Source organism: Glycine soja, chromosome 8 (genome assembly GCF_004193775.1).
Source record: "Glycine soja cultivar W05 chromosome 8, ASM419377v2, whole genome shotgun sequence".
Lineage (NCBI taxonomy): Eukaryota > Viridiplantae > Streptophyta > Magnoliopsida > Fabales > Fabaceae > Glycine > Glycine soja.
In genome coordinates, this window is record NC_041009.1 from 1,544,549 (window position 1) to 1,565,765 (window position 21,217).

A 21,217-nucleotide genomic window follows, 5' to 3' on the forward strand; every position below is an offset into this window, starting at 1 on the left:
CTATCAATGTAATATTAGTGATTTTTTTCTATTTAATATTATTCTAATAATCATCTGCCTCTAACCATGATCAATCATATAAAAGAGTTTAATTTATCTAATTTCTCTCTTAATCTCTTAAGAGATATACCAGTTAAATTGTATTATAAATAAAGATGACTAAATAAAATCATTATATCCCTAAAGTTGAATTATTTAGATGTTCTACTCCAGTTCCTAAGAGAATAATAAAATATACCATGAATATGAGTGATCAATCCACAATCAATGAAATTAAGTGCAAAAAAGAGACAATATAATTAAAATAACATTAAGTAAATAGTAGGAAAGATTTACATCAAGAACGTTTGGTTGTTAAGCTCTTAACAATGAGGTTTAATCTCTCATTGTCATGAGAAATTTTATAATTGCGAGAGGGTGATGGGAAGAGAAAAAGAATAGAAATGGGAAAAAGAATGACTCCTAATGGTTGATTCCCTCTATTCTTGCACAAATCCTATCCTTTTCTCTCTATAGGAAGCTCTAGTTTCGTGCATATTCTGTGTGTGTTTTTCTTTCTTTCCTCCTCTTTTTATAGGCACAATTAGCTTAAATTTTACACAACCTTGCTCTAAGCGCGACCAACGCACTGAGCAAGTGAGTCGGTGGTCACGCGCTTAGCACGCGACCAACGTACTGAGCAAGTGAGTCGGTGGTCATGCACTTAGCACTTGACTCGTACTAAGTATGCCTTTACGTATTAGATTTCTTCATGTGATTTTTTTGCGCTAAGCGAGTTTTGCCCATCAAGCAACTGTGTCGCGTTGAGCATGTATGACGTGCTGAGCGAGACTATTCAAATCTTTAATTTCTCTTCCAAGTTTTACTCTATATTTCTACAACTAATATAATATCAAAACACTATAAATTCATTAGTTTAAATACCTATTGGACAAAAATTTAAATAATATTAAAATTCTAATTATTCACATAAAAAATTAATGCTATATATATATATATATATATATATATATATATATATATATATATATATATATATATTTACAATTGGATGAGAAGTGGAAAATCATGTTCACGGAATCATGGTGGATGGATTAACCAATCAGATAGGAAGAAGAATCATACTTGAAATAATCAGACCAGGAAGAAAAATAAACTAGCAGAATCATGCTCACAAAATCACGGTGGATGCATCCACCGTGATGAAAGTAATAAAGGGAGACAAATAATCAGATTTAAAATAATCAGATAAAAAAGAAGACCATGGCTACAATAAATTAAACTACCCTAAGGTGATCTACCCTGAACCATAAATAATAACTCTTAAATTGATCTAATGTTTACAATATTATGATGCATTTTTCATATCTTAATTAACATTGTCTCTCTTTTTCTTTTACAACAATATTAGACGTCGGCCATTATTTGTCGTCATCGGAGATAAAATTTGACTACTATGTTGGTTTTTCTTCTTTTGTTCTCATTTCAAACCTAAAGAATGACTAGATTGATTCAATGAGAGTGATCTTATAGTGGGTTATTAATCCTTCACTATTGGTTAATGATTATGTGGTTTATGCATAGGTATCATATAGTGTATTATTGACAACCTCTTGATACAAGGTAATACCCATACGACGACTAGTTTAGGGGTTTTAGCAAGTTTTGGACGAAACTTAGGACGAGTTTTTTGCACCCATGGTAACTCCATCACCACTTTAAAACTATAATGAAAACAGAAGTGTTATTCTGGTAATTAGATTTTCTTAATTAAAGTACTAATTCAAATAAAGTGTTTAATGATCATGGATAGTGTAAATAAATTTTATAACGCCATTTAAATAGAAACTCATAAAAAAAACATAAAAAAATACATCTTATCATGTTATTTTCTTTTTCACGTATAATGTGTTTTTATGTTTTTTTTAATGAGTTTCAAATTTTATTTTCTGTATTTATATTTTAAAATTTAGGGAAAGGACATATTGCCCCAACTCAATATAGGGATAATTTCCGAATTCAAAAAACACTTTTAATAAAAAAGAAAAGTTACATTTACCTTATTTCAAATATTATTTCATAGAAATGATTGAGAATTTACAATTTCCTTAAAAAAAAGAATTTACAATCATTTCACCTAGTTATTATATTGAGCGCGCGTACTACTATTTGATTATTAATAAATATTAGATTATTAAAAATTAAAATTACATCATTTATGCTATTGAGAAATAACTTAAGCAAAATGTCCTCATGGATTAGTCTATTTCTGCCGCAGCCCGTAAAGAATTCGTAGTCCACATTTAAATTGGCGCAAATCAACTAAACTGGAAAATATGGTGACTTATTCTTCAAAAAAAATAAAAAATGGTGGCTTATTATAAACTGACTCCAATTAACATCTCTAGATAAGATGAATGTTGGGACTATAAGATAAAATAAACATAAACTTGCAGAACTGTGCATGTGTATTTTGGATAGATTCTCAGAAAAAAAAAACATGTACTAATACTAATTCATAACATATTAGAGTTAACAATGTACTAAAAAAAAGAAGAGTGAAAAAATGTGAAAGGAAGTGGATAGTGCGTGGAGTTGACAAAAGTGATCCCTGGCGTCCCCTGAAAACCTCTGGAATCAGCGGTCCCACTGGCGTAAAATAGAGATATTCCCTTTCGTTTTCCGACCCAGCACAGAGGTCTCCTCCTTCACCCTCAACTTCTTCTTAATTAGTCTTAATTCTTAAACCAAGCCACTCCAACTCCAACCGTCTCATGCCACATAACATAACTACTATTAAATAAAAACGAAACACCAACATCTTTTAGTGGTCCTACACTACTAATATTTAACTCAACAATACACCCTTATTTTCTTCCATGAATTTCTTTTCCTCCTCTTAATCGCTCGTATTATATAGGTCCCCCCTCATTAACAAATACACTTACTCTTCCCTTTTTATTTTGCAAAAGCAAAAATATTCCTCTTGCATTCTCTTTCTATTCTCAAGTCTCAACAGTTAAGCTCTTCACGCGTGCGTTCACGTCCTTTTCTCATAGATTATGAACGCGTTATCTCTCTCTCTTTCCTCTTCAATACTCAACTTGGAATTATCCAGTTTCCAAACAAAGCTTTTCTTCTATCAACAAATCGTTCTCGTAACTCTGCTCAACCACTGGTCCACTTTAGCGACGCAACACGAATAGCATTACATAACGAATTTACATTCCTTTTCGTTTGGAATATAAATTCGAGACTTAAACGCTCATCCGTACATTGGTCTGTGCCGTTTTGACTGATCAATGAATGGTATTCCGAGACACGAGCGCCGATGGGCGTCCGACAGCGTTCCGGGAAAAGCGACCGTCAGCGCCGGAACTTCGCCGGGAACTGAGTCCAACTCCGCCGCGGAGGAGTTCGTGGAGGTGACACTCGATCTTCAAGACGATGACACCATCGTTCTCCGGAGCGTCGAGCCAGCCTCCGTCATTAGCATCGACGACAGCGTCGCCGGCAGCGGAAATCAAACTCCGGCGTCGGTTTCGAGGTCTCCGACTATACGTCGGAGCTCGTCGAGAGGATTCCGGCAGTTCTCGCAGGAGCTGAAAGCCGAGGCGGTTGCGAAGGCCAGGCAGTTCTCGCAGGAGCTGCGGCGCTTCTCGTGGAGCCATGGCCATGCTTCGCGCGCGCTTTCGTCTTCCTCTGCTCCGAACGGCGCCGGCGCTGGATTTGAAACGGCGTTGGCGGCTCGCGCTCTCAGGAAACAACGAGCTCAGCTTGATCGCACGCGCTCCGGTGCGCACAAAGCGCTTCGCGGTCTGAAATTTATCAGCAACAGGTCCAATGGCGTTGATGCGTGGAACGAGGTGCAGAGCAACTTCGATAGGCTTGCTAAGGACGGTTTTCTCAATCGCACCGATTTCGCTCAATGCATAGGTCCGTTTCTTTTTCAAATCTCGCATTATTCGTTTAAATCATTAGATTCGTTATCCTATAGTGCTTTCTTTTCCCTCCCTGTTTCATTGCATTGAATTTTCAATAACTGTTTAGATCTTTCATCTTTGTATATATACTCTTTCTTCTTCTTGCTTCTGTTTTTTTTTTTTTGTTAGCTTAAAGTGTGTTGCATCTGAATTTTTATTTATTCCGAAGGTATGAAGGATTCGAAGGAATTCGCTCTGGAACTGTTTGATGCTCTGAGTCGTAAACGAAGGTTGAGAACTGACAAAATCAGCAGGGAAGAACTGTTCGAATTCTGGTCGCAAATTACCGATCAAAGTTTTGATTCGCGGCTCCAGATCTTCTTCGACATGTAATTATTCGGTCATTATTGTTGTTATCGATGCTCAATAATTTAATTAATGATAAGTAATCTTCCTAAGTTTACTTTTTGTTCTTTAATTAAGTCTGCGACACCTAATGACAAATTAAACACAGCATTGTCAAATGTCACCGTTTATTTGCTTTAATATTTAAATGTCCGTTAAAGCGTTGATGTTTTCTTTGCTTGCAAGTTGTGATGCAATTATGATCATTACGTGCTTTTGTATTTAAAATAAATCATAATCATCTTCACAGGGTGGACAAGAACGAAGATGGGAGAATCACCGAAGAAGAGGTGAAAGAGGTATAGAAGACTTTAATTTTATATTCCAAAATCCAAACCGCAATTATATCCCTCATGTTTGTATGTACAACTGATTTTTAATTTAAATTCTCATTTTTAAATTAATTTGTTAATTCTTCTTCATATTATGGACGTAATACGTTGCTTAGATGGTGTCCACTTGAGGTTTAATAAATCAACATTAGGCTGGTTTAGTTGAGCTTAATTTAATGCTTACTAAATTAACTGCTTCCAATATTCAATGGTCCCACGTATTCCATGTTTCTCATGTTCTAGAACGTAATATTAATTAGTTGGCGTATATTCAAGAGTTAGTGAACTATGTCTTACTTTTTCGGCTTTTGTCATACATATAGCGCTTTCATTTTTCTGATTTTACCAAATTCTTAGAATTTATAATGAAGACGTTTTCAGTGGAGTTGGTGGGGGCGTAGTCGTCATTTTAAGCTAAAGTTTTTCTTTTGTTCCCAATATAGTTGTTTTCTTACACGTAATGTTTAGTTAAAACTTAAAAAGTTTTTACATCAAATATTTAATTAACCAATTCCTGTCTTATCTATTGCTTTCAGATCATCCTGTTAAGCGCTTCTGCAAATAGGTTGTCCAGATTGCAGGAACAGGCTGAAGAATATGCAGCTCTAATCATGGAAGAGTTGGACCCGGAAGGACTTGGCTACATCGAGGTGGGAAATCTTTTTACATTCCATAATATATTCTAATTAAATTTATCAACACATGCATACACATAGTGAAAATAATGTGTTCATGTTATTTCTTTTCATAAAGAAAACATACAGACGATTAATGAGTAGCATGTGTATTGCGTGGTGAACAGGAATAATCCATTACTTTAGCATTATTGTTTTATATAATTTCCATAAGTCTACTAAAATAAAATAAAAACATAAGTTTTTCTTTTCCTTGTTATATAAGGTTTTCTTGGCACATTGCGGGAACAATTGCTCCCACAATTCCAAACATAAAAGAATTTACTTGTTTTTATTTTATTTTTTTATAAATCTTTAAAAATATGCAATATAGAAATAATAAGGTATTTTTTTGTAATTATCAATACAAAAAGAAAATTATATATCGAATTTAACAGCACTTAATTTTTACAGGCAAATTTGTTTAACAAATACTGACGAGTTTCTTAAAAAAATATTAAATAAAAAATTAAATTTATTAATTAGTTAAATATGGTGTGTTTATTTTTTAATTTTTAACAAATACATTTAAACATGAATTAGTTGATGATGCTTGTTTGTTAGTTAGCTTAGTGTACATTAATTTAGTCAGTGTTGGGCTAGGGCCGCACTTATCTAATTAGTCAACAATGGACCAAATTGTGAATTGAACAAGTCACCCGAAATTTCCTAGTGTAGTTCAGCCGTTTTCAAGGGTAAAAAGAAAAAGAAAGACAAATTAGGCATATTATAACTTATAAGTAAAAATTTGCTTGCTGAATTTAAAAAATTGATTTGATATACTTACAACATCATTTCATTAATTACGTAAAAAAATATTATTAGTAATAGACTAATAGGGTGCACTCATTAACATGCAATCTTATTTCTTCATTCTTTTGCCGTGTCAACAAATTTAAATTCAGACCACTTTATCCCTAGCTAGGTACGTAATATAATAATTAAGCTGTTATTTCTAATAACTCAGTTCATGCAGTGCAGCGGCCGCGGTGCTGGTTAATATAAATTATTACAGTGACCTCATTATTTCTTTGATCAATAAGACATTTTTTTCCAGAAGATATTAATTATAATTTTGAGTAGTAGTGGTTTTTGTCTTTGGGCATGTCTTCAGAGTGGATGGAGAGAGATAAAAAGTAAAAAAAAAAATGTTGTGAAAATGTTTTTTTGTGGGAAGAGTATCATTCTTGTTATTTACCAAAAAAAAAAAAGGAGTATTATTCTTGTTCATAGAGTAATTTCATTTTTTAATATTCCTTTCTCAGTTGTGAACTTAAAAACGTGTTTTGGGAGGTAAATTAAAAAAGGATCAATGATATTAGCCTTTAGCTAATTTATATCGTGGGCGAAAGAACGGAGAGGGAAGAGGGGTTAATATCTCCCTGACCAACAACATTATTGACACTGAATTCATATTCCTGCTGATGAGTGTTTTTTCTGAGGTACACGTTATTTCATCATGCTTCAGTTGCCAAGTGGCCTTTCGGCTTCTTCGCCAGTTAGGCGTACACACCTTATTGAACACGTATATATCCACGCGTGATGCATTCTGTGTTGCTCTTGTAATGCTCATAATACATATAGTAGACATGCTGAAATATCTTTTGCACGATTTAATATCTGATAGTTTTGCGGCATTATGGATGGTCATTATGTCATCATCGCAGTTATGGCAATTGGAGACGCTTCTTTTACAAAAGGACACGTACCTTAACTACAGCCAAGCTCTTAGCTACACAAGCCAAGCTTTGAGCCAGAACCTACAGGGGCTGAGGAAGAAAAGTCCTATACGTAGAATGAGCCGCAGATTGGTCTACTATTTGCAAGAGAATTGGAGGAGACTTTGGGTTTTAACACTGTGGGTTTGCATAATGATTGGGCTGTTCACGTGGAAGTTTATTCAGTACAAGAACAAAGATGCATTTCAGATCATGGGTTACTGTCTTCTCACGGCTAAAGGTGCGGCTGAGACTCTAAAGTTCAACATGGCACTTATACTCTTGCCCGTGTGCAGAAACACCATAACTTGGCTCAGGTCGACCAAGCTGGGCTATGTTGTACCTTTTGATGACAACATCAACTTTCATAAGGTACGCACTAATGCCACCACGGAACTTATTAAGCATTGACTATTTATTTACAGTATAGCGAGCGCCACCAATAACTGTATTTCGAATTCATTTTTGGTCCTCTAAATCGTGATATCATATTTGTTCTTTTTTTTTTAAGTGTTTGTAAATTTAAAAACATGTAATGCTCGGTGCTAAGATTAATGTTTTTTTTTTGTGAATACTAAAATTAATGGTTATCCTAAAACATGGAGGACACACATAAATAAAATACTTAAAATTAAGATATTCCAAGGAATTATTCTTGATCATCACCACTCATTTTCAAATGATAGAGATGATGAATAATTCTAAAAAAAAAAATATTTTTGAAATAATTTGATCATTCTTTATGTTTTTGTCTATAAAAAATGTAAATTTTATTTCAACTGTATTTCAATTTTATTTATTTATTTCTAATCTCCTTATAACATATTTTTATAATTTAAAATGTTAAAAACAAATAAAAACTATTCTAAAAAATAATATATCAAGGAAAACATTTATTTAAATCACAAAACAGTGTAATTCTATTGAGAAATTTGTCAAATCATGTGTAATCTCCAATTTTTTTATGTTATTACATTTCTATTTGGAATGATAAGATATAGTCACTTTTGTATATTAAATACTTTATTAATATTTATTATTTTTGTTTGTCTATCTATCTATCTATCTATTATTATTATTATTATTATTATTATTATTATTATTATTATTTGATCTCTTTCCCTCATGAGATGTTGAATAGAATTTGATGTCAATCAAACTTTTCCCTTCTATTCCATTATCACAGTAGGTGGATTTCACTCATAATCATTTATAAATTAGTAATGTAGTTATATTAAACCTTATATACCAAGCCTTATATTGTTTAATGAATGTGTGAATCAAACGATCATAAAAATATAATGATGATATATAAAACTATATAATAAACTTGAAGTGCAAAAGAAAAAAAAAAGTTTTCTGCCACAAATGAAAAAGATAACTGAAACATAATAATTAAACTTATGTACACTAATAGTTAGGTATATGATTTCCAGTTTTACTTATTGATTCTTACAGACAATTGCCGGGGCCATCGTGATTGGTATTATACTTCATGCCGGGGATCACCTTGCTTGTGATTTTCCAAGACTTGTAAGTACGTCTGAAGAACGTTATGAAAAGTATTTGAAAGGCGTATTTGGTGATCATAAACCCAGTTATGTAGACCTAGTTAAAGGCGTCGAGGGTGTGACTGGAATTTTGATGGTGTTTCTTATGATAATAGCATTTACACTTGCTACCAAATGGTTCCGGAGAAATCTCATTAAGCTGCCTAAACCGTTTAGCAGGCTCACTGGCTTCAATGCCTTCTGGTATTCACACCATTTGTTTGTCATTGTCTATGTCCTCCTCATCATCCACGGAATAAAGCTTTACCTCGTGCATAAATGGTACCACAAAACGGTATATATTTTTTAGTATCATATTTCAATTATTTAGAATATCTATCAAATGCTTTGTTTACCGGTACGCATTGGTTTCCATTTTCAGACATGGATGTATCTTGCGGTTCCTGTTTTACTTTATGCGTCAGAGAGAATACTCAGATTATTTCGTTCTGGTTTGTATACAGTCCGTCTTGGAAAGGTGAGCAGATTAAGTGAGCAGATTAATTGAACCAATCAGAATTAGGCTCTAAATTAGTTTTCAACTTAAAATATCCTTGTATTACTTTTCTTGACTACTCTTAAGTAAAATTGGCCTGGGCTAATTGTGAGCATTCAGATCCAGACATAAGAGTCATAAAATGTAAACTAAAAACTGCTAGAACCAGGAGTCAAAAACCTCAAAAGCGACACTTGATTCAATCACTTCTTATAAATTGTAGTCATTTAATTTGAAACAGTATGTTAACATCTTTTCCCCCCCTTTTTTGAATATGGAAAATATATAGGTTGCCATATATCCTGGAAATGTTCTCACATTGCAAATGTCTAAGCCTCCTCAATTTCGCTACAAGAGCGGACAATACATGTTTGTGCAGTGTCCTGCTGTTTCTCCGTTCGAGTGGTAAGTTGCATTTTAATTTTTAACATAAATATGTTGCATGTTGCGGTGTTACAATTTACTTTATGCTTGATTTACTGTTTGAATTTTTTTTTTATGGATTTAATTGAGAGAATTATGGAAAACGATACCAAATTGGGAAACATTAACCACCACTGTCTTCATTTTTTAGTATCCATAAAACAAAGATCAAAAGGATACTACCCCTCATGCTCAGGCATATTGAACAAGAAAAGAAGGGGAAAATGAAGTGTTATCGCATTTTATGAACAATTAGGAGTCTCAATTTTGTTTCAGAGTGAAACTTGTGTCATCTTTGCTCAATTAGTATCGGTATCTAACAGTAACATGGGCCATTATATACGTGACAGGCATCCTTTCTCTATTACCTCAGCCCCTGGCGATGACTACCTGAGTGTTCACATTCGGCAACTGGGTGATTGGACACAGGAACTTAAAAGAGTGTTCTCTGAGGCCTGTGAGCCACCTGTGTCAGGGAAGAGTGGGCTTCTCAGGGCTGATGAAACAACTAAGAAAAGGTACATCTTGCGCTTGCCATATCTGTTTAGCCCTCTAATTTTTGGTCCTCGGCGAGTAGGGACGAATAATTTATACTGAATTTCCCGCTTACTTATTGTTAACCAATGATAACAGTTTGCCGAAGTTAAAGATAGATGGACCTTACGGTGCGCCAGCGCAAGATTATAAAAAATATGATGTTTTGTTACTTGTCGGTCTCGGGATAGGAGCAACACCTTTCATCAGCATTCTAAAAGATCTTCTCAAAAACATCATCAAAATGGAGGAAATGGCGGTGAGTTCCAGCGCAACATAGTATTGATTAATGAGCATGCATATAACAAAGTCATGTTCATGTTAATCTGTTATATATAGCTTAATTATGATGTGTGATGCGTCGCATACGGATTGTTATGCTGATCATTATTTGAACATCTGTATGTAAATTTAGTACGACAAAATATAATAATCAGGGTTACTTCTATTCAGGATTCAATCTCTGATATAAGTAGAGGTTCAGACCTTAGTGTTGGGAGTACTACTGATTCACCATCTCTTAATAAAAATGCGCCAAAACGGAAGAAAACACTGAAGACTACCAACGCTTATTTTTACTGGGTTACAAGAGAGCAAGGCTCTTTTGATTGGTTCAAAGGAGTCATGAATGAAGTAGCAGAGCTTGATCAAAGGGTAATTATTTATTGCAGAAGATTTATTTATCTTATTGATACTTCCTCCTGAAGGATTTTTAGTATTCTTTTTCCCTGCTGCAAGATGAATAAGAATTATTTGCAATGGCTAATGTTGAACATCAAATTATGGACTTCAGGGTGTCATTGAGATGCACAACTACTTGACTAGTGTATACGAGGAAGGGGATGCCAGATCCGCTCTCATCACCATGGTGCAAGCACTCAACCATGCCAAAAATGGAGTTGACATTGTTTCTGGCACTAGAGTAAGCCTTCACGTTTTGTTATTTTTTATGTATTATACACTATGGTTTGCACCATTTTAATGCCTAAGTCGGGGGTGAGAAAATTAAAAACCTCGCTTTACTTTGAATTTCTACTACCAGGTGCGAACTCATTTTGCTAGGCCTAACTGGAAGAAGGTTTTCTCTAAAATGTGCTCCAAGCACTGTAATGGACGAATAGGTCAGTTGGTCTTCATCAAGCATATTTTGGTAGTCGTTAAAACTTTTTTTTCTTTTTATAGTGTCATCATTTGAACATCTCTAGTAAATCTTTGACATTGTATGCAATTTTATTTCTATGTCACTTTTTTATGCTATTCTTTTATACACGTATCTCAAAAATATTCTTTTTTTTCTTTCTTTCCCTTTTACTGACATTATGAGTATCATGATTCGGCTCAGGGGTATTTTATTGTGGTGCACCGGTTTTGGCCAGAGAACTTAGCAAGCTCTGCTTCGAGTTCAATGAAAAGGGTCCAACTAAATTTGAGTTCCACAAGGAGCATTTCTAAGGAATTTGAACGGAGCACTCCCAACTGTATTTAAAGTTAACATGGTCACGTCACAACTTAAGCACGTCATTTTAGCAACTTTTGGCATGGCCAGATTATACGATTATATTCAAGTATTAAACGACTAAAACCATTTTGTATAGATGTGAAGCATTGTACATACAGCCAGCAAGATTGCTTGGCATTTCAGTATACATGTGGCCACATAACTAAAGAGATAAGCGCAGTGGTACCGTCTACCACCTAGAGTGCGATACAGCTGCGTTGGAGGTGTTTACCTGATTGTGGAGCCACGTCGATTATTGGCAGATAGATCCACAGTGAATTGGATGTGGACATTTTTGAAAAAGATAATAGGAGGTAAGGTAAGGGGACTAAAAAATGGGATTGGATTGGGATGCCTTTTTTAAGAGTGAGTAACTTACTCAGTTCCTTCGAAGGGATTCCAGGAGTTCCAGAAAACTGAGTGAAGCAATTAAGCAAATGACTCACCTCTGCTTCTGCTTGGATCCTAACGGGGATGGGGGGTTATATATATCTATGTAAATGAGACTGGTATAGCGTTTTCTTTTTTCAAAGGGACCAATAGTTTTAATCTGTATTTATTTATTTGATCATATACATTTGGGAAACTGGTGATGAACACGAATTAAACTATTGAGCCGGTGAAATTTTAATGTGCTCATCTGGTCAATGCTTTTTTTGTTAAAGCTATCTACGCATAGTTTTTATATTAAGAACCAGATCAAAAGAATTTGATTCCATGCTGGATTTTCACGAGCCACCTCTATTAAAAAATCTCATTATTGTTCAGCGTATAGAACGCTTCACCATGAAAATTGTTCAGTAAGGTTCCATTTGGGTATAATTTTTTCGGCAAAGACTTTGAATATGATTTAAACACCTCCTAAGTGAATGCGATCTGAATCCACGTTTGAAATGGATGTGCATGAAATAAAGTCCAAATGCATAATGGAGAAGGGGTTTGTTCATTGTCAACTAAAATCAAATTGTAAAGAACATACATATGTTGGTGATTATTATTATTGTAAATTTTACATTACACTTTATGGGCCATTGAAAATATACTAAATTGATGATAATAAATAGTTATAGTATACGGAGATTGAAAATATTTTTTTACTTCGAAAATATTGAAAACCCCGCTATCCATAATTCGTGTAAATATGCACTGAATAATGATTATTTAACATCCTTTCATGCGTATATATAATAAGAAGAAAAAGAAAGAATATAAAAGGGTATAAAAATTGTGGTGTGAGGATGTGCAAAACTTGAGTATTATTTCTTAAGATGTTTGGTATTGCTCTCTCGTATCATTAGAAGTTGACTTGGCAACCTTTAAAATATGAATTACCTTATGAAATTATAATTTAAACCAAAAAAAATATATTTGAAGCACTAAAAATACTGTAGTTCTTGATAAAAAAAAAAGTAGTATTTGTTAAGACCCAAATTAATTTTAGTCTGAAGGGAGTATTTATTAAGAAATAATTAGTTTTTATTTTTAATTTTTTCATTTCTTATCTATAAGACCCAAATTAAAATGCATAATGCAGAAAGTAATTTGCATGCAACCAAATTAAAAGTAGTATTTATTCTTTTCTATAAGACCTAATTCATAAATAAAAACAGAGGAAGTAATTTGGATGCTTGAGAATCTATGACAATTAAAAAAATTAAACACATTAATAATGTTCAAATCGTATACTATTATATGGAATATTTTTATTATTTAATATCACTGATACAGTGGAGCAATTGAGGACCGGAAGATGCGGCACATCAAGAGGATTATGAACATGAGTACATTTATGTTTTGGTCCACGATAAAGTAAACGGACAACTAAAACCAGCCCTATTTATGGATCTAGAGTAATCTTCCAGCCCAATGGGCTAAAATGGTTGTTATTTTTTCTACTTCAGCAGTGCCACCTTTTTTTCTGAATTGGGGATTTTGTTTTTTTGACAGAAACAAGCAAATGAGAATTGGTCTATGAAGAACGATTTATCAGGTCTCTTTGACTGATTCACCTAATAAGGGAAATCAGATGGATATAACGGTGAGGAAAATTTTTATGGGAATAGCCAACATTAGAATCCTGTGGGTTAAAAAATTATATTCCAAATGCCAAAGCTAAGTCTTCATGACCAAATCAAACATATTTTAATTGTCACATTCACAATCGGCGAAAATCGATACGGTAGTGGCACGAAACTTGGCCTAATTTTATAATTAGTTACAACGCATTTGCTGATCCGAAATTCTGCATTAGTGCATTTCATATTCATTCTAATGTGGTCGGGTGTGTCTTTTCCCGCACGGCTATTTCTAGAATCCTTCAAAGTCACTTATCTTAACTCATCATCTTCATTCTTAATTGATAATTCAAATAAAATTTAATCATTTTCCTTGCCTTTAATTTAATCAAGTCCCTATTTAGTCAACGATCAAGCCGTGCAAATACTGGAAACGCGTACATGAAAACATTAACCATGGACTGACTCCATGATTCCTTAATGCTTAATAACTAAAGATCAAGACAAAAGAGTTTTTCTTTTATATATATATTTTTGGTATGCAGACATTTCATTAATGAGTTAAAGATTAATCTTTCGACATTTAAGGATTAAATTTTTCTACTAACTATAAAAGTTGAATTCACGTATTTTAAAAAATTAAATTATTTATCAATTATATCACATTGTATATTTGTATTAGTATTCAAAACAAAAAAAATATTATAGTTAAAAACTAAAATTAACTGTCCAATCATCTTAAGATAGAGTAATCGCTATCAATGTAGAATCCACCATCTGGAAACGTTACATAATGGAAATTGATCCAAGTACCCACCACCCAATGACTAATAAATCATAATGTATAGTAGCAAAAAGACCATATCATACTAAATTAAATTTTCCACATCCACCACAAAAATCAGGTATGGCTCAGAGCCCTGATCAGCAGATGAAGCCCTTAGCTCCATTCGTATCATCAACAAGCCACTTCAGCAGACAAGAAGATCATGATCAGTTTCAAGACACATCCGAACAGAAAATCATTCGCATAAGAAAGTTCGTGTTGTGCTGCGGTTGCTTCACTGCCCTTGTCGTGATACTTGTGGTCGTACTCATAGTCTTGGGCTTCACCGTTTACAATGTCAAAGAACCCGAGGTGAGTATGAATTCGGTTACTCTTGTAAGTGGAACTTTTGCAAACAGTGGTGCCACAAACAACGTTACACTTCTTGCTGATATCTCTGTAAAGAACACAAACGCTTTTACCCTCAGGTTTGGAAAAACTACCACCATTGTTTACTATGGTGGTATGGGAATAGGTGAGGGTACTTCTCCACCGGGTAAGGCCAAGGCAAGAAGGACCATAAGGGTAAACTCGACCTTGGAGATTATGGCAAAGAAGCTTTTAGATATCCCAACTTTGAATATTGACCTCAGGGATCAATCTTTGAATATCAGCAGCTATACCAGGATAGATGGTAAGGTGAAAATACTCAACATGTTTCCGAGGAAGGTTGTGGTTGAGCTTAATTGCACCATTGGATACAACATCACCACTGGGTTGGTCACAAATGGTGACAATTGTCTTGGAACCGTTGATATTTAGGTTGCAATTAATATTATTTTTGTGAAACCTGTTACTGTTAGGATTGTACTAGTTTTGTGCCATCTAGCGAAAAATAGCAGGTCTTGTAGCTTGTTTGTTTCTCCTCAGTGCTGTTTCATCTACAGATGAAAATTGTACACTTGAACTGTATCTGATTATAGATGGTTTGAATTTTCGTTAACATTCCTTAATCGTTTGGTAAATGTTGTTAACTATTACTCTAGTCCCTAGTTTTTCTATTAAGTTTTATAAGAAGTTTCTCTTGATTAAAGCGTCTTTATAATTAAAGTGTATTACTCTAAACCTAAATATAAGAAGAAGAAAAATTAGATCTAAATATAAGTAAATATTAACTAATTTTTATTTCATTTAATTTAATGATAGTATTCTTATTATGTTTTTCATTTAATAAAATCTTATTTTTCGTAAATTATTTATTCCTATTTTACAAGTAAATAAAGGTTATTTTAGGAAGATTTTTTGAATTAAATATTAATAACTGAATTCCTTAATGCATGTGTTTGACAGTTAAATTTGTTTATATTTAAATCTGGAGGGAGTATTTTTGAATTGTGTTTTTTTTCTTATAAAAAACACTTAAATTAATTTTCAAAGCCTAACACAAGCCTAACACTCAAATGAATTGTGTTTTCCATTACATATCTTTTTAAAAAGGTATTACTATTGGCTAAATTGTTCTTGGCACCAAATTATCCTTTCCCACATTTCCTTTCTTCATTCATTTATTCTCCTCTTCCTCTTTCCATAATACATTTTGAAATGGGTAATTTTAAAATTTTGAGAAATGATAGGAATCAATAACAAAATTCATTGAGACCAATAGCAATTCCCTTCTAAAAAAAAAGGAGCCAATTGCTTTCTTCTCCTATTATTTAAACGGAGAGGTTTACCGATAAAAAGTCTCATAACAGCAATAAAATAATGCACATACCAGTCATAATACAGAGGACTCCCAGTGGAATTGTTATGTACACTGCTCCGTAAGTTTGTGTCCAGCTTCACTCTATTGGATTCCTACCGGGTTGAGATCAATGCAGGTTGTTGTTCCTTCCACTCTCCAAACAAGAATGCAATACTTCTCTCTCTAGCCAACTGACTGATTTCGTCGCACAGCTATGATATGTTTCACAATTATTACGTTATTCTTTTGCAAATATATATATATATATATATATATATATATATATATATATATATATATCCAATTAAGTCTTCGATCTCTCCTTATTTTTATCATAAAAAATATTGTAAAATAATAATAAAATAATTAATAATGTGTTAAATAAAACAATTGATTTGTATATACACAACGAATATAAAATGGATTAATGATATATACGAGGAAGACACTAATATTAATACTTATTCAGTTGGCGCTCGCTGTCGAACCAACTCCACTAATTAGGGTTGGCAAATTGGACGGGTATGACCCGACCCATTAGGTCACATTGAAAATGGGTCAATTTAAGTCCGATCCATATTTTTCTAGACTTGAATTTCTTAGGCCTAATCTTATGTTGGATTGCCAGATCATAGGGTCTATTCGAACCAATTTAGAAATTAATAAAAAAGTTAAATAATTGATTTTGTGGAAAAAAAATATTAAAAAAATTCCAAAAGCAAAACATTATTAATTATGCATTTATTCCACCTAATAGTATTGACAAAGTCATTTAAATTATGTTTAATGAATACTCAACTTAATAATATCGCTTTGGAATTGTCACTTCTTATGGACACTTATTTTATGTTTAATGAGTGAGTCCGACCCTAGTTCATTTGACCTTTCAGACTAAATGGACCACACACAAAAAAGACCTATTTCTATTTGGATTGATTTTTTTTTAATCCACTAATCCTAATTGCAGGCAGGCCAATCGGATCAGATAGTGCTACCGCTAATAGTAAAATTCAATAGCATGAATATGATATAGGTATGTCATGCATGTGCATCCAAATATTTCTCTCAATAAAGTATTCGGCTTAATTAAGTTTTTCATACTTGAAATATAGGCGATTTTCAGATTACTACTTAACATTCATTTTTTCTAACCAAGTACCTGAAATTTTTTTACGTTTCATTATACTACCTATCATTAGTCCCCTTCTGTTAAGTGATAACGTAACAGACAGAGTGTTATATCATTGTGCCTATTCACTAACACCTCAACACCATGTCATCACATTCTTCCCTTTCTCCACCTCTTCCCCTTCTCCAATGGAAACCACCACCACCACGCCACCATTGTCGACCATGTCGTGCCACCACTGCGTTGTCCAACCCCTTCCCCCCTTCTCTTTCTTTCCCTTCTCCTCTTCTTCCCCTTCTCCTTCCTTCAAAGACATTCAATCCATTCTCAAATCTGAACCTGAACCTCAAGACACCTAATCAAATCGTTGGAATTGCAAGGCAAACAACTCCTGAATCCACCACTTTTCTCTCTAAATACTTTGTGGTTTCCATTGCACTCGTCGCAAACCACAAATCTCAGCCCTTCGCACAAATCGCACATGTTCCTCTACGACTTCGGCAACCGTCTAATAAGCTCATGCAATTCACCTCTGTCGTAGAGCTTCCTCACCTCATCAACATCGTCGATGTATAAGCCGCCAACAAAGATGCTCGATAGCGTCACGCTCTGATGGACGAGGATCTGCTATAGCTCCTCGCGGAAGCGCTCGTCCACGTTGACGTCGCGCTCGTCGATCGAGATAGTGAAGCCGTGAAGGATGGATTGGGCGACGTGGTAGTTGTCGTAGGTGCGGCAGACGACATAGAGGCTGATGTAGTAGACGACGACGACGGAAGGGTTGGAGTCCGAAGGCAGTTTGACAAAGGAGGTGACGGTGCGGGGGCAAGTAAAGGAGCAGATGAGGGAGGGGATGAAGGGAAAGAAGGAGAAGGGGTTGGACGGTGCGGTGGTGGTGGTTTTCGTTGGAGAAGGGAAGGAAGGGAGAAAGGGAAGAAGGTGATGACGTGGTGCTGAGGTGTCAGTGATTAGGCACAATGGTGTGACATTTTGTTTGCCACATCATCATTTAACAGAAGAAGAAATGGAAGAAGGTGATGACATGGTGCTGAGGTGTCAGTGATTAGGCACAATAACGTGACATTTTGTCTGCTGCATCATCATTTAATAGAAGGAGATTAACGATAGCTAGTAAAATGAAACGTAAATTTTTTTCAGGTACTTAAATTGAAAAAAAAGAATGTTAGGTAATAATTTAAAAATAGTCTATATTCCAAGTATGAAAAACTTAGTTAAACTAAGTATTTAAGTATTTTTGAAGAAAAAAAAGCTATATCGATCCATTTACTTTTACAACTGAGTAATTCACATGTGCTACGGGGTACCTTCTTTGGTACAATGAAAAGGGTAAAGACGGAGAAACATAAATGAAAAAAAATTGAGATGAAGTTGTTATTTCAGTGTTTCAAGTCCCGCAAGGGAATATGCAGAAACATTAGCCTCGCAAGGGATATGATTGAGTAATTGACCACGAGAAGCCATCCACTATAAGTAACTAAAAGCACTAAAAAATGGATTGAAATATAAGTAAATTTTAATTATTTTTATCATGTTTAATTATAGTCTCAAAAATACCTTTCAATATATATCGAAAAAAATACCTTTCAATTCAAGTGTGATTCTAGATCCAGTGAACATTTAGAAAAATAATATTTTAAATATAATTAATAGAATTATATAATATTAACCAATTTCTTTAATTAAAAAAAATAATTAATTTCACTTATATAGGTCAAGATGAAGTATGCTGGAAAAAATTTTGTTTAAATAAAATCATATCACCTACGTCCGTTATTACTTTTACAAGTATGGGATTTTTTTTTTTTAAAGCAAAATTGGAAATTTATTTATAACAGTTAGATTTAGCACAACTACTAGTGCCAAATCCAAGCCAAAAAAACACCCATCGTCAGAATATACTAAGAGAAAGTTTCAAACTTAGGGACCAAACTTGAAACTCGATCCCTATGAAAAATTTGGGATCAAAACACCCTAACAAGATAAAAACTGCAATAGTCCTCATGTTACGATCTTAAAATTGCTGACAGTACCAGATAAATAAATCCTCATGATTGGAAACTGAAATATGCGTCGAAAACACCAAAGTTGTAACAGCTCCGTAACCCACCAGCATCCTTATTCCATTCTCATGTTAGAACTTACTACAAGTATAGGAACTTGATTTGAACAATTCAAACAAGAAGGACTAAAATAATTCACTTGGTAAACTGCAGACAATTAAGCCAAAAATAAAAAACATAAGCTCTTACCACCTGTAATTACTACCGTTAAATTGAAAGAAGAGTGGATAATCGAAACATTCCCAAAAGCAAAACAGAGACAGACACAGCTTCACCCATTCCGATACCTGAAAGGCATCACACACGTTGGAATCCGTCAAACCCATGCAGGCTCGATCAAGTGAAAGAGATAAGCTGCAAGCCACTACTTCTCTTTATTTAATTGTCCCTCTCTTCTCATTTTTGGTGTCACAAATTAAATAAATACTCACTTGTGCCACGGTCAATAACACCTTTCCTTCCCTCTCCTTCACCCAAAAGATCTCACTTTCACTGCTCATGTCCCCATCTTTCCCACTTCTCTGACCGCATTTTCCGTCGTCTCGACTAACTATGGTACTACAAATTATTAAAAGCCCCTAACTTTATAAAATCTACACCAATGATTATTAATTGGAGCACATATTTTTGTTTCTTCCTGTTTTACTTTAATCGACAAGCACTGAGCCAGGTTCCCGAGGAGAAAATCCTAACATGATCAGAATACCGATTGATTATTTGGACAAGAATATAGAATTGGCGAAACCTAATTTTTCACTCCTATTATACTGTTGGTTCAAAGTGGTGCCTGTGGTACCATACTACACATAAAAAAGATCCCATTCTTCTTTCACTCTCTCATAAAGAAGAGCTTTACTTACATAAATAATTACTAAGGAAAAACGAACCACCCTAGCCAAAACAACTATTGTCACTTGCACGTAGTAACATGTTCCTTCGGTGGGTGCCTGGGACATGAAAATTGATTATATTATATCTCAAAGGCACTCGGTCATTCTTAGAATTCTCAGATAGTTCAGGAGATCCGTCGCTCACTGATCGTGGCAGCTGAGAAATCTCACATTCTGTATAATATATCAACCAACAATGAGTGAATAAATGAAGTGAAATAAAACTCTCCAACAACCAAACTTTAATGTAGGTCACTAAACTCATACAGTTCCTTATTAAGTTCATTACCTATTGGTGTTCTCTAAATACAATTGAAATTTCATTACAAGACAATCTATATTTATAAGTTTTAAATGGATCATTATGATTGAAACTCTAATTATAATGAAAAAACATTTAAGTTTGTATTATTATCCTACATATAATTTTTCTTTTATCTCACTTCCAATTTTTATTTTTTTTTGGGATGAACTAGAATATCCATAGTTGAGAGTGAGAATGAAGGAATAAGGAAAAATTTCTTAAGATACTAAAGTTTATTCAATGAATTAGTTAGTAAACAAGTCAGCGTTTTGAACAGAAGTATTTAAGAAACAAAAATATAACGAGATTGAACAAAATAATTATAGAGTGAGAACAAAAAAAATGTAAAGAACAAAAATATTTAAGGACACGTTTTTTTTTTTTTTTTTTTCAATCACCCCACAACATATTGATTCTATCTCTTTATATTTTTTTCATCACATTTTTTTGTTGTTCTTCTTCAACGAATTCTCGGAGTGTATTTTTTAATATTTTACAAGAATAATAATAAATGATCCCCACAAAGGGGAAAACAGAATAGCAATAGTAAATTACCAGGAGAAGCATTGAAGGAGTTTTTGCAAAGCAAAATAGCACCCTGAATCCAATCATGTTGCTGCAACAGTGAATCATCACGCCGTTTCGAAGACACCAACGCCGGTGGTGGCGGAGGCGGCACCGCCGCCGAACGGGCCTTGCCTAAATGCTTGCGTAGACCCGCAGGCAGAGCAACAT

The 21,217-nt window shown here is 34.0% G+C and overlaps 2 protein-coding genes across 2 annotated transcripts; both read left to right on the top strand.

The window, feature by feature from the left end:
- The first annotated feature begins 2,893 nt into the window (after nt 1-2,893).
- On the top strand, nt 2,894-12,278 carry LOC114421052 (respiratory burst oxidase homolog protein A-like). The gene is made up of 14 exons (XM_028386821.1): nt 2,894-3,936; nt 4,153-4,312; nt 4,579-4,627; nt 5,197-5,310; nt 7,002-7,424; nt 8,511-8,897; nt 8,985-9,080; nt 9,388-9,503; nt 9,872-10,039; nt 10,155-10,314; nt 10,509-10,709; nt 10,849-10,977; nt 11,098-11,176; nt 11,398-12,278. Exons 1-14 carry the CDS (start codon nt 3,303-3,305, stop codon nt 11,505-11,507), a joined length of 2,826 nt encoding a protein of 941 aa, XP_028242622.1. The 5' UTR covers nt 2,894-3,302; the 3' UTR covers nt 11,508-12,278.
- A 2,007-nt stretch (nt 12,279-14,285) lies between these two features.
- LOC114424359 lies at nt 14,286-15,359 on the top strand. The gene has a single exon (XM_028391204.1). It carries the CDS (start codon nt 14,476-14,478, stop codon nt 15,154-15,156), a length of 681 nt encoding a protein of 226 aa, XP_028247005.1. The 5' UTR covers nt 14,286-14,475; the 3' UTR covers nt 15,157-15,359.
- The last annotated feature ends 5,858 nt before the right edge of the window (nt 15,360-21,217 follow it).

Bases quoted from the DNA above. Each gene is read 5' to 3' on its own strand.
- LOC114421052 (XM_028386821.1), top strand. From the start codon at position 3,303: ATGAATGGTATTCCGAGACACGAGCGCCGATGGGCGTCCGACAGCGTT. The intron at 8,898-8,984 runs GTATATATTTTT...TTCCATTTTCAG, and splicing joins ATAAATGGTACCACAAAACG to ACATGGATGTATCTTGCGGT. The intron at 9,081-9,387 runs GTGAGCAGATTA...GAAAATATATAG, and splicing joins ATACAGTCCGTCTTGGAAAG to GTTGCCATATATCCTGGAAA.
- LOC114424359 (XM_028391204.1), top strand. From the start codon at position 14,476: ATGGCTCAGAGCCCTGATCAGCAGATGAAGCCCTTAGCTCCATTCGTA.